This window comes from Pteropus alecto, unplaced genomic scaffold (assembly GCF_000325575.1).
Source record: "Pteropus alecto unplaced genomic scaffold, ASM32557v1 scaffold134, whole genome shotgun sequence".
In the NCBI taxonomy this organism is placed as follows: Eukaryota; Metazoa; Chordata; class Mammalia; order Chiroptera; family Pteropodidae; genus Pteropus; species Pteropus alecto.
The window spans coordinates 9715633-9729635 of NW_006436283.1; the positions used below are offsets into that span (position 1 = coordinate 9715633).

General features: G+C 42.6%; 2 protein-coding genes and 1 pseudogene across 7 annotated transcripts in view; 1 reads left to right on the top strand and 2 right to left on the bottom strand.

The window, feature by feature from the left end:
- Nucleotides 1–1899, bottom strand: part of ARSG (arylsulfatase G) — an 89656-nt gene extending 87757 nt beyond the window's left edge. Inside the window, exon 1 of the mRNA XM_006912276.3 lies at nucleotides 1564–1899. The gene's annotated coding sequence lies outside the window, so the exon portion shown is untranslated. The remainder of the gene's footprint in view (nucleotides 1–1563) is intronic.
- A 373-nt stretch (nucleotides 1900–2272) lies between these two features.
- On the bottom strand, nucleotides 2273–10723 carry AMZ2 (archaelysin family metallopeptidase 2). Of its 6 annotated transcripts, none has more exons than XM_006912280.3 (9): nucleotides 10362–10715; nucleotides 9585–9644; nucleotides 9150–9243; nucleotides 8340–8622; nucleotides 7842–8015; nucleotides 7641–7769; nucleotides 7010–7173; nucleotides 5752–5928; nucleotides 2273–4447 (listed from the first exon to the last, which is right to left on the bottom strand). In XM_006912280.3, the coding sequence occupies exons 4-9, from the start codon at nucleotides 8620–8622 to the stop codon at nucleotides 4292–4294; spliced, it is 1083 nt and encodes a 360-aa protein (XP_006912342.1). In that variant the 5' UTR covers nucleotides 9150–9243; nucleotides 9585–9644; nucleotides 10362–10715; the 3' UTR covers nucleotides 2273–4291. The 6 variants fall into 6 exon arrangements, with proteins under 6 accessions (XP_006912342.1, XP_006912340.1, XP_015445259.1 ...); XM_006912278.3 differs by lacking the exon at nucleotides 10362–10715 and adding an exon at nucleotides 10133–10223; XM_015589773.2 differs by lacking the exon at nucleotides 9150–9243 and having other exon boundaries at nucleotides 10362–10723.
- A 1985-nt stretch (nucleotides 10724–12708) lies between these two features.
- LOC112480063 lies at nucleotides 12709–12827 on the top strand (annotated as a pseudogene).
- Nucleotides 12828–14003: the final 1176 nt, after the last annotated feature.

The window sequence follows — 14003 nt, forward strand, 5'->3', positions numbered from 1 at the left end:
GCTGTTCTAAAAGGATCTGTCTACTGATTTACTATCTGTATATCAGGGAGGGAGTATTTTGTTCCTGCTACATGTTCAAGGTTTTCAGCAGAGCTTGGCACATGGTAGGTGATGCTCCAAAATACTGTTGAATGAATAAATGAATGGGTTCTTCCTTTTCCACTGAGTTTTTCAAGAGAAAAATGTTGGTTTCTCTTCACAGTTATAGCTCAAGAGTGTCTGGTGCTGCTATGAGGCATTTGGACCACCGTAGCGGATACAGAAAGCATGGTGCTCAAAGCCTACTGGTCCCACATCGGAGATGGGTCTCAAAGGGCCCAGAGATAATGTCTTCTATACGGAAGTCAGGTGTGAGGAAGGTAACAGATCCATCAGAGACTAAACAGTGGGAAGAAATGACCACTAGGGTGGATATGCAAATGAGGGCTTTGAGGCTTTGAGTTTTAACATATTTCTGGAGCAGATTTTAACTTAACCTATGCCCAGTAGACATTTTCTTCATGATCCTTTTTTGAAAAATGCCTCAACTGGTAGCAAGCGCTTTTCTGGATACCGAAACTCTTTTTTTTTTGGTGCTAAAGGAAAGTACTCTGATTGCTATAACTTTGAGTAACCCCAGATGACCCCACTTGAATAGAAATAGGTTGAAAAAGTTTATAATGTTATAATCCCTTCTATAAACAATCTGAAAAAAACTGTTTAGGTTTGTGGTATTTTACTTCTTATGAAGTCAGGCAGCACAGTGAAAGCAAAGCAGAATGGAAATTAGGGACACTTGAGATCTGGTCCCCTTTCTGTCACTACACAGCTTACTTAGCTATTGCAGGCTTGTTTCCTCATCTGTGAAATGGGCTCAGCAATACCCATATCATTAACACTTCACAGTTCTGCTTTCCAAAAATAGAAATGCATTTAAAGGAAATACCAGCAGGCCCTTGGCAATGAGAGGCTACAAAAACAATCTGACACAGAGAACAGCAAGTATCAAGCCCTAACCAATACTGACTCCAGAGGCCCCACAGTGTTCAAACCCTTTCAGACTGAATATCAACACACCGTACTGTCAGGAGCCCCGCATGACCTTTCCTTCTAAAAAGTTTTCTCTCCTATTAACTTCATAGGTACGTCTTTCCATGTAGACTAGAAATTGGTACTAACCTAGAGCTGGGGCTGTCCAGTGCAGCAGCCATGAGCTACCTGGAGCTGCTGAGCACTTGAAATGGGCCCAGTTGGAACTGAAGTGTGCTGTACATGTGAACATGCCGGAATTTGCTGACTTAGTACATAAATAGAAAGTAAAATGGTTCAATAATTTTTATATTACATGTCGAAATGATATTTTGGACGTCTTAAATAAAATATATGATTGAAATTAATTTCGCCTGCTTCCTTTTGCATTTGCCAATGTGACTAGAAAAGTTTAAATAACATATGTGGTTCATATTATATTTGTATCAGACAGTGCTACTCTAGGTTATCGATCAGAACAGAGGATGTGACTGAGATTCACACTCTTTGAGGAAGCACTTTTTAAATGCTCTACCAAGAACTGATTCCACTTACGGCTCTGCTGCACGGCCAGACGCATTTTCCAGGCCTCGCCTGGGGCGCAGCCCACGTGAGCACCAGCAGGTGGGTGAGGTCGGGTGCTCCCCCCTCCGAGGTCTTGCGGTTCCAGCGCCCTGAGAGGCTGAGTCTCAAGCCTGCGCTCTGGTGGCGCGGGCGGGACGTCTCCTGAACAGAAGCAGGGGCGCGCTGGGGTGCTGGCTCACAGCTGCCATTCCAGGCGCCCGGTCTCGGCTCCGGCTTAGCTCTGGACACCTATGCGGCTTCCTGCAGGGGAAGGGCCAGCACGCAGGGCGGGCCGGAGGTCCCGCCGCCTACCGTTTCAGTTTTAGGAGTTTGCTCCCAAAAGAGAACCCAAAGGGTTAGAAATTTAACAGTACTCATATCAGGGGTATTTGCGCTTCTAAGAACAAGCTGGACAACAACCGAAGTAGAATCCCTGCCACCTCCTTCTTTTTAACCCTCCCCATTAAACGTCTTGGCGGACTGAAATGTCAACGCTTAATCCTTCCCTTGACCTGAGTATTACTAATTCCAAACGCCCCAACGTGAACAGCATTTCAGATTCACTTATTTCTAGAATAGTGTTTAGTCAGTGGAAAATTAATTCTCCACTTACAAAAATATCTTGTTCATTCAGCATTTGCAGAGCAAAATCTGCATGAATTTGTTACTGAGTGGAAATAAATTTTTAAAACTACAAAGATTTACCTATAGGACACAAAATTTATTTGCTGTAAACAGATTGTATTTTTAAACAACCCTAAGAAATTGCCCAAAAGAACATACAACCCAATAATTAGTTATACACAACACTTAAGTGACGATTTTGAATAAATGCCTGTTACAAAACTTTGTCCAACTTTTAACAAGACTGAAGAATTTGTTTAATAGATCTTTCTCCTGATTTCACAGTGCAGACTAGTACAAATGAGCATTACATCTTGTCCAAATAATTGTAACTCCCAGTTTACACACCTCACAGAATGAGTTGTTTGTAAGTACAGGCATATCTCAGAGATCCAGAGGGTTCTGTTCCAGACCACAGCGATAAAGGGAAATTTTACAATTAATCAACACAAATTTTTTTGGTTTCTCAGTGCATGTAAAAGGTACGTTTACACTATACTATACTATAGTCTACTATAAAGTGTGCAATAGCATTATGTCTAAAAAACTGCGCATACCTTAATTTAAAAATATTTTATTGCTAAAAATGTTAACTATCATCAAAACCTATTGAAAAAATGACACCAATACACTTATTTGATACAGGTTGCCACAAAACTTCAATTAATGAAAAACAAAATATCTGGAAAGCACAATAAAGAAAATTGCAGTAACACTGAACTACAAGGGCTAAAATGTGCTTACCTTGTAGGAAAATGAAAAACAACAAAATTGAGAATAACCAAAAATACATTATTTGGAGAAAATATATTATTTGGGGTAATAAAACCCATAAGTTTTATGAGCCATTGGGTTCTCAGTAATAAATTAGCAAGTGTTCACTTTCCGTTTGGTTTTAATGGCAAACCACCATTTTCTAATTTTCGAAATGACTCAGATTTAATCAAGTAGGGGAGTGAATGTAAGGGAATCCATTGATTTGGTTATAAAATGTGGTTTAAATCATACTGCATAACAGGAAAAGAATTAAGGTTTTTATTTTATTTTATTAATTTTTTTAAGAATTAAATTTTCAAAGTTAAAAATAACAATTACCTTTAAGTTTCACCCTCAAGGTTAAGATGGGAAAGGGGGAAATGCTCTCTGCTCACGTCACTCAGTAATCTAGCAGAGGTGGTTTGTTGCATCTGAGGTTTTCAACCTGTTCCCCACCATGGAAATGCAGCTGATGTTCACAGCCGGATGGGAATCATGGGCATTCTTAACACACTGACAGGTAAGCCCATCACACTGTCTCCCCTTCTCAAGCAAACACTTACTGCAAAGTGAGAGACATTATTGTAGGAATAAACCCAACAGCTGCTCTAATCCGATAGGAAAAGTGTGACACTCAAACATAAGGACCATTATAACAAATTGTAAGAATTCCAAATGACTATATGGGTTAAAGCTGACCATTGCAATGTACACTCTCCCTCCCCCTCACCACTGTTATAGTACTAGTACTACTCCTATTTTCACTTGTAAATATTCTAGAGACGGTCACATTTAAAGCTGCTAAAAATCAACACATGCTGTTGCTTCTTTCAGGGAGAAGCTGACAAGAAGCAGAGAAACAAGAAGTCAGGCAGGCCAGAGGGCAGAGAAAGTTCACAGAAAAGAAGGGATGTGAATGGAGAAGGTGACCTTGCTGGGTCTAACAGAGAGGGGGCACCTCTCTCTAAAAATTGAAGCAGAAATCACCCCTTGGAAATTAGGTTCCTTGAAAATCCTTTCTTGAGATATATACAGCTATGTTTACACTGTTTATTTACTTACTAGTTACTGCTAATCCTAGCTCTCTTAGGAGACATACACATATTTGAAGAATGGAAATGATGTGCTAGCTGCCACAGACCAGGCTACTAAGACAGAAGTAAAAGAGCTGAGAATTCTTATCATTCAAAATGAGACTCATTACAAGTTTGGGTACTTTAAAGGTGCTTCTGTTACTCTGATACAGGGCAGAATCAGTAAAGTTTATCCCAGTGAAGTCCTCTACCCAAAGGAAAGCATAATGTGCAAGTCTTTATTTAATTATTCCTATTTGAAGTTCTTATTTTTGGACAACAGCAAGGCATTTTATTATCCACTCTCTCCACTCTTTAAAGGCTTCCACAGGTTTTGGCAAATTGACATTATCCTCACGACTATGTTTCGGAGTGACTCCAGGTGTGTCAGTAGATTCATCATCAATCCACTTCACCAGCGCCTTGAAAACCAGAACACAGATTCATATTTTCACAAAGCACAGCAAAAATAATTTTAAGCAAGAGAATACATTGGCTTCTAAATCAGCTTATCTAAGTCAGTGACTTACATTATCCCATGAAGATGTTCCATTTGATAAAGATGCTCATGAACATGAAAAAACAATTGTGATGACAAACTGAGACATGTACCTGTTAGGTTCGCCGAAGGAGGCACGCACAAGGCCGAAGGGATTAAGCAAGGTTTACTGTAGCAGAGTGACAGCTAGGCTGAGCCGAAGATGGCATCAGCTCTGAATGCAAGGGGACCTGAAACTTATATGGGGCTTGAGGCCGGCATTTTTGATGGAAATATCTCGGGCAGGTCAATTGCCAAGGAAGAGAGGAAAGTCCAGTGAAACGGGGGGTGAGCATGTAGTGCTGCCAGCCCAGACGTTGCAAGGTCCGGTTTCCACACAAAAGGTGAGGAGTGTGGCTCCTACAGGACAGGGCAAGGGACAGGGCCCTCCAGGACCTAACAATACCAAAAGTATGTAAATTATGCTTACCAATTACAGTCAGGAGTACGCAGAGCAGAAAAGATGAAAAATACACTAATCCTCACAGTTTCTTAGGGTGAGAGGATAATTTTTTCTCAACTTGCTAAATGTTCCACGGGGTGTTTTTAATTTGATGTGAACATGTACACATATGTAAGAGCACACACAGTTGAGAGTAGACACATTATGTGAAGATACACGTGTAGACATGTATTGCAGTCACCTGGATGAGGAGCTGTACCCGTTAAGTTACCTGATGTATACCAATACATTTGTGGTCATGTGTGGACACATGTACATTCACACACATACTGAGATTACATACTTTCTTCTCTTCCCTCTTAAAATAATCTTTTCCTCCTAATGAATATCATACCTCTGTCCCATGTATGGAAAGATAAATCACCTCTACATATTTTGATCATTTTTCAAAATCAATTTTGCCACATGTATTATTTATTCTGCTCTGCAAAGTCAGGCTCTCTTGCCCTAAATGAGTGGCAAATACAGAAACCTCGTCCACTGTTTTTCATTGAACTACAAGTGTAAGGCACTCAGATGCAAATCAAAGTTTTTAAGGAGGCTATTTCTTTGCATGTTTTTTTGAAACCACAGCTTCCTGCTTATCTTTGCACTAATTTCCTCTGATAAATGACAACTCCAGAGAAGGGCCTAACAGAAAATCGTAGTTTGCTACTTATATCATCACATCCCCACTTTTTTTGACACCCCACCCCCCCACCCCCTACACACACACAACCATTTACTTTGTATCTTTCTACAATCTTGAAGCCAATAGCACACTGCAACTTGCGTAAACAGATAGGGCACAGATTTAGGGGGCGCCGGTCAGCTTCTTCCAAGTGGTTGGAGCCTTGCATTAGGCAAGCAAGCCACTGGCAGTGCCGGACTCCAAATATGTGTCCAATCTCGTGGGTTAAAGTCTGCAAGACATTCACATTGAGGCTTTAGAGCACCACTATCATCAACAATGAGTTACACATCCTTTTTCTTGCTTTACAAGAAACAAATTTACAGGAATCTAATCAGACTTAATCCCTCATTTCCTTAAAAGTCTCACTGCCTTCCTCACTATACTTAACTGCTTAATTACCCCAGGGTTTCTCAACCTTGACATCACTCTACTTTCGGTGGGATCATAGATCATTCTTCATGGGAAGGATGCTGTCCTGTGCCCTGTAGGATGCTTAGCAACATCCCTGGCCTCTACCTACGAGATGCCAGTTGCATCCCCTCCCCAATTGTGACAACCAGAGATGTCTCCTGACTTGTTCCCTGGGAGGTAGGTAAAACTGCTGCCGGTTGAGAGCCAGTGCTCTAGACCAGTGGAGTCTGTGTTACCATTCAGATTCTGGGGCCCTTCTCCCAGAGATGCTGTCAGTAGGTCTGGGAGGATGGGCTTGACCTGCATGTTAACAAGCATATCAGGTGATGCTGATACAGGGAATGTACACTAAAACACTGTTCCATGAGGTGTAGTTCTCAAACCCCAGCAAACAGTACTGCTGAAAGCAGAAAAGCCTACGTCCCTGGCTATGGAAAATGAGGAGATGGGATTTCCAAGGAGCAGTAGTAGGGGAGACATCTGGAACTGTCAGCAGAACTAACTGCAGTAGAAGGTAGCCTGGAGCCCAAGAGAAAGGCCAGAGAGTAGAGTCCCCAGCCCCCAGCAAGACAGCTTCACTTGATGACCACAGCAGTCTGAAAGTGTAGGTTACCTACTCACACCAGAATTCTGGAATTAAAACTAATGGTGACGATATGAGTACAGCTAAAGCTGCATGTAACTAACAGGACAAAAATCTAGCATAGGTGCTGTAAATTTCAATATTAAGGTATCCATTTAAATTGTTTATTGATCATTTCAGCCAAGCAACAGCCACCAAAAGCATACAAATGATACAAACTCATTAATAATATTACCTTCAGGACTAGTGATGTACAATTTAGGGAATTAGAATCTCTTTAAAAAAAATACTCCTATAGGATTTTTAAACAACTCACCTTACAGGACCGAAGCAGCAAAACACTAGTCACTTCAGGAGTGTAATAGTTATCAAAAATGGAATAGTCACTTGAAGATTTTTTCTGCAACGTCTTCACTTTGCCTTTATAGTGTGAGCTGTAAAAATCATTGCCATACCTGGCAAAGCTGAATATCCCCACACCTACAAAGACAAGACAAGCAACAACTCAAGAAAGCAAGATTCCTGAAGGAAAGACCAAAATAGAGTTGAAAAACAAGTAGCAAGATTTTCATTTATGCTAATTACAGTTCAAATGTCCTTAATTTAATTCGCCTTGCTACTGAATTATCTACATTTCTCATCTGTTGTGCTGAAGGCCTGTATGTGTGCCAGGTATACATGTATGGGCACATTTGTGTAAATTATCTCAAAATGACTCTGTTAAATAGGTATTATTAGCTTCAAGGTCATACAGGTAGTGAATGGCTAACCTGGGAGGAACCCAGATAATTGGAATCTATCAACAACACTAAGGCATGATGCTGCACCAGAAATATTATAGTTTTAAGTATCAAAATTATAATTGGTTAAAATTTTTTCTCTCATTCTACATCTTCAAATATTCTCAAGTTGAGGAAGTTTCCATCAACAATGTCAAAAAGGAATACCATCTGTCAAAGAGGCCTGTCCGAAGACAAAATTCCAGGAGTCTCTTGGGTAGAGATCAATCATTGTTATTCCCACAACACAGAAGGCATCTTCAGGTTTCCTCTTTTTTAAGAACTTCAGGATGTGCCCTATTTTAAAAAGAAATGTATAAATGATACATAGCTTTTACTCAATTCAAATTGTAAAGTTGTTTAATTCACCTGCATGTATTTGTAGGTTTTGGGTGTTATTATTGACTCTAAAGGGACACCTCGTTGCAGAGACAGGAATCGGTTCTAGGAGTTTTACTTTCAAGCCATAGAAAAATGCTTCACAGTAGCCCTTGAGCCATTTAATATATTCTTCACTGATTATTCTGGTGTTTCCTAGAGATCCTATAAGAGAAAATGTAAAGACAGATTTTAAGATGATTAAAATATTCGGTCTTTACACAGTCTATAATTAGAAATGTGGAATTAGAAACAAACCAACTCAAAATTTTCAAAACATCTTTATCATTCATTGATATGAATACGAATTAGAAAGAAACAAAATGTCTTCTTCTTTTAAGGAAGTTTATCTACGAAACTTCCACTATTGGAATGAATGTCGAAAATGATCATAAAAACTACCCCCTTGAATGACATCAATAGCCCAAACTCTTCCTGGCAACGGCAGCATTGCAAAACCAACCAAATCCAGACTATTACAATATATACCAATGCATTGTATATAAATACTGCATTTCTCTGGAGAGGGTGTTCTTCTGTAAGGATCACTGAAAAACTCTTCAAAGTCTTGGGCAGGCTCAGGATGAGAGGTGATCCAATCTGACTGAGAATGCAAGATAATAGGTCCAAAGAGATCACTGGCGGGCTGCAAGGCTTCGTTCATCAAACGCTGTTCCCCGGCATCTAACTTCTTATACTGGGACACAAGTGTTGGGTTCTTTGAGATGAGAGCTGTTCTTAGTGTCTGTTCTGAGTGACGTACTATTTGCATCTACCAAGAAAACACGACAGGTCAAATATAGAATGCACATCTATGCTCGTGACTTTAATCTACCTATCCTCCACATGCATCTCTAATGTCTCCCTAGATTAGAATGATTGATTGCTAATGCCTTAGAGGGGCCACATCAAACTACTATTTGCTTTCCTCATGTCCAATCTATTTTGGGGGAAGATTATCTAGAAAAGTGGGGGAAAAAATCATAAAATTCATTCCTCCATCTCTTACCACCACTGATCCCATTATAAAAACTAGTGGTAACCACGAATGGTAACCTGATTTCCAATTTCCTACTGTCATTTAGGTACTAATAACAATACTGTGAATTGACTCCTTAAGGCCACATGAGAAATACTCATCCTTCCCAATAGGGCTCAAAGATGTCCAGAACAAAACAAAAAAATAATGTAAGGCCTGCCAGTTCAGGCTGATAATGTGTCTCAGCCACTGAAGTTTATCCTCTCAAAGTCATGTCACCCTGGGAAGACATCGGGTGACTAATCAAAAGCCAGACTCACAATGACAGGTCTCTTCCATTCACATCGTGTTCTTAGGTAGAGTTTTCATCCTTTCGTTTGAATGGATCAAACAGCTGTTCCACTATGAGGCTTTCTGAGTTAAAAAAGGAAAATAATTGGATGGCTCTGTCTGGAACCTATCACATTTTCTAATTATCTAGATTTTTCCAGTTTAATGATAATTGATGGGAAAATTTAAGCTAATGGCTATTCAGGCTAGACATCTGAATCCTGGGGGTCCAGAATGTGGGAAAAATTCCAAACTTGAGGTCTCTACTGTCAAAGCTCTGATAGCACAGAATCACCCTCACTGCTCCACAACTGGGCTGAAATGTGACTTCTACTGGGCAAAATAGCAAGCAAGATGTGCCCTCCTGTATTCTTCCCTGTATTCTTCCTATCTTTAGGGAGGAAGGTTCCCCTTGAAGTTTTTACCTTACAAGGACACGCATAGCTGGGCCTGGTCGGGAAGGTGTTGTGCAGGATACCTTCATCCTAATATTTTAAAAGTAGTGTTAAAAAAGCCTTATGTGAAAAAACCTCCCACGTCTACGCCGGGTGGAGCCGCAAGCAGCAGAATAGGGTTAGTTCAGTGGGCTGGAGGCCTGCAATCTGTCAGTGCTAAAATCGGCACAAGACGGCAAAACCAGGACAAGCTGGTCACCGGAGCTGGCTGCACCTTGCAACTTGCACCTTGGGCTTGGACCCACGTAGGCGCGACGCGGTCCCGCCCGGTTGGGGGCTGAGTAGGAGAATTCCCCCCGGGAACTCTCGCTTCGTCTTTTCTCCCTGAGGAGCCTCTTTACAGGCCAGACCTCGCTCCTGGGAGACACCACCGCCCCCGCTGCACTTCCTGCTTCCGCCGTGGCTGCCCCTCCCACACCCTCATCCCTCCCCACTAACAGCGACCGTTTCCACCCTCCACAACCCGGCAGCCCGACCCAAGCGGCCCCGGCCCGGCGCTGACGCTTCCACCACTGTACCTGCGTCCGGCTAAGAGTCGACGCCGCCAGAAAGCCGCCGGCCTACCGCGACGGGCCCTGCGCGCGTGCGCATCGCGCCCCGCACTTTGCCACGCCCCTTCGCGCGACGCCAGGCCCCATCACACCCCGCCCCTTTGAGGCGCGCCCGCCACGCCCCCTTGGGCCCGCCACGCCCTTGCCACGCCCCGTAGTTGACGGTTGTCTCCCAGTAACAGAGTCTGAATCCTACCCGCGGCCGCTGTTCTCTTCTCCCAGCGCAGAGGCGGGTCGCCAGGGGGAGACGAGCCAGCGGAATCAGCGCCCGCGGTCGCCTTTCCCGCCTTGGCCCTCGCGGTGGCGCCTCCACTAGTCTCTCAGGGGCCGCCCTCGGGCCGCGCTGGGCCACGGGGAAGCTGGAGCGCGGGAGGCCGCGTCAGACCGCGTCAGGCGGCATCCATTCCCCCTGGAGCTGCGCCGGCGTCGCCGGGTTTGCACGCTGGTGAATGTGCTCGGTGAGCCGTGGGTTGGAGAAGTGCCCTCTGCGTGACTAATTTAGCAGCCTGGTCCAAAATAACTCAGCCGTGGCCGGAGGTTGACGCACAGCCTCGGCGCACGCTCCGGGTGCAGTCACCCGCTGTACTTTCCCTTCTTTATTTGGTCGCAGCGACTGCCGCGGCCCCCGCGCAGCGAAGCGCCGGCCGCAACCGCGACGCGCAGGTGCAGCCGTGCCGAGTAGCGGGCGGGGCAGAGGCGGTTTCCTGCCCAGATGACGCCCGAGGGTTTCTCTTCGCAGAGGGGATGCGTCCCTTGGTGTCTCACTGCTGCTGAAAAGGCCAAAATGCGTCTGACAGAGCAAGGGTGTGAAGTAGAACAGGCCGGGGGTGGACGTCAGGACTGAAGTAATGTGTGACCTTGGGTAGGCTGCCTAACCTCTCTGGGCCTCGCGGTTCTCACGTGGAAGACGAGAGGAGAGAGCTCTGATCCCCAAGACCCACTTCAGCCCTGGGAAGTTGAGTGTGTCGAAGCAGAGGGTCCCCTGACCCACCCCGGTACAGCCCTGTCATGCCTCCCAGTGCCCATCAGACATGGTCGGGGGTCAGGCTGGCTACTGTCACTGAGTACTTCCGAGGACCAATCACCGCCTGAGGGACACCCCCTCTCCTTTCCAGGGTATAGGTCTCCGTCAGGCTTCCAAACAAGCCCATGCTCCCCCATACTTTCCTTCCTATCTAACTCAGCTCGTTCTTTCCCAGGTTCGTCTATGCTCTCCACTAAGTTTGCCCTAGCGACTTCCTACAAAGCAACCCGGGGAAGCCCTATTCCACTGTAAACCTGTTTCCTCAAACCTCTGCCTTTTCCCACGGGTTCTCTTCCGAGACCTCACCTTAAGGGACCCCCAACTTTCCTCCCTGGTCATCACTTCTTTCCTCAACCTGTACTAGAATATACCTCTAAACCCTGTTTTTCATTTCCAAGACATTGTCCTACCACAGAAGCAACCTCTTCTTTTGAAGATCAGGACATTGTACCATACTGTGTTTCTTCATCCTAATTCTCCTTCCCAATCTCCAGGAAGTAAACACACACACACACACCCACACACACACACCCTTCTTGATGACCTCAGCACGTGTTATTTTCTCACCCCTAACCCCTTATTGACTCTCCTTAGGGGACCTTTACTTTGCAAATGTTTCATCTTTAAACTCCAATGATCGCCTTAGCTTCTCATTTGTTCATCCTTTTGGATCTTGAAATCGCAAAGTTCATTCTTTGACCACAGTGCCCATATCCGCCCTTACCTGAACCCATTCTTCCATAAAATATGTTCATACCATGCCAGTTCTCAAAATTTCAGATAGAGAACATTGATGCATCAGTCTTACCATCCCTGAGAAATAGTGGGCTTTCGTGGATGTTGTGCATTTTGATGGAAGGCCTATCTTGGCATATCCAGAGAATCAGTGTAGCACATAGGCTAGGATCACAGACTGTTTTTGACCCTCAGCACCTCCACTTGCTAGCATGTGACCTGCATCAGTTATTTAACCTGTTACGAATCTATTCCCTGCTTTGTGCAACAGATAATAGCACCCACCTTACAGGATTTGAGGGATCAAATGAGTAACTTCGGACTTTGTGCCTTTTGGTTGAATGGCCTTCTGATATCCTGAGAGGCTTCTTTAGCTCAGTTATCACCTCTGCCATGAAGGTTTCCCTAACTCCACCCCTCTCAAGTCAAAGCTCCCTCCTCTGCAAGACTCATTGTCTTCTGCGTATCTGCTCTCATTGTCCTTATCTGCAGTGAGTGTAACCCTAGTTCTTAAATGTCTTCCTTTCTAGACTATGAGATGATTGAAGGTAAAGACTTTCACTCAGGGCTTCCGGAACTTAAAGGTAATTAGGTTTTCATTCAATTATTTGTATTATCAAGAATTCTTCATTTTGCATTTCAACTGTTTACATTCATTTTCTGCATCAAAAAACATTGTGATTGCCCAAAAATCTTATTATGATAATCTTATAAAGATACCCTGTTTCTGCGCAGTTGCAAAGTATTTAATATTTATTTTAAAAAAAAACAAACATAGTGCTGAGTCTACGGCCATGCCACCATGAATGTGCCTGATCTCGTCTGATCTCGGAGGCTAAGCAGAGTCGGGCCTGGTTAGTACTTGGATGGGAGACCAACTAGGAAGATCAGGTGCTGTAGGTATAAAAGAAAAAAAGAACCATAGTGCTGTGTGTTCTTTTAAGTTTTGTTTTTTTTTTTAATAAAAAGATGTTTTCTATGACCAAGGATGCCAAGATAATAGGTAATAGGTGATTTGGAGAAAAAGTATAAGGGCTGACAGATGAAGGCCGACATAGCTAAATTGAGGACGGGATTGTAACTAAGATTATTTTTGCCTATTAATATACAGTTGCAGAATGAACAACAGGATATCTAAATTTCTAGAATAACTACAAGTCTGGTTTTCAGAACTGTATGTATATGCCAGTCGTCCAAGATTAAAAAGAAAAATTTGTAACAAAATTAGAAGGCTACAGAAAACAAGAAATGCAATGTATATGGCAGATAAAGGATTTTTAAATGGCTTTTACAAACCAATAGGGAAGAGATAAACACCATGATGTAAAATGAGCAAAGAACATAAACAGATAATTAGAATGATCTATTAACATAAAAGTGTTCAACTGTACTAATAATTAAAATAAAATGAAAACCACTCTAATACTTTTTCTTACCTATCAAAATGACAAAACTGTTTGTTTTAAAATAATTTAAAGCTTACAGAAAACTGGCAAGAATAATATAAAGAATTCCTATATAATCTTCACCTAGATTTTCCTATTGTTAATATTTTACCTCATTTGCTTTCTCTCTCCATATGTATATACACACATATATATATGTGTTTTTCCCCAAAAACCACTTGAGAGTAAGTCACAGACATGATGTCCCTTTATTCCTAAATACTTTAGTGTATGTTTGCTAAAACCCAGTACATTTCATAAATAACCACGGTACAATCGAAACATACCAGTATAAACTCGTGTTTGAATTGTACCCTTTCAACCTCCCCCAATCCATATTCTGTAGTTTCTGAATTTTATTTATCCTGACATTCCACCAATTAGAGAGTCATTTAGATTAATAATCAATCTATCATTCGTTTTCCTGGTTCTTTGGGTTTTATTTACTAAATATATTAAAATATTCCAAGTACATGTTTTTTAAAAGCCAATTAGTACTAAAAGGGTTGTAATGAAAAGTAACAGTTCCCACCCACAGGCCATTTTCCAAGAGGCTTCTGCTTTCTGCTCCTCAACTGTTTCCCCTGGTATTTATCTGCATATTTCTAAACAATAATGTGTAATGAGATTTCTT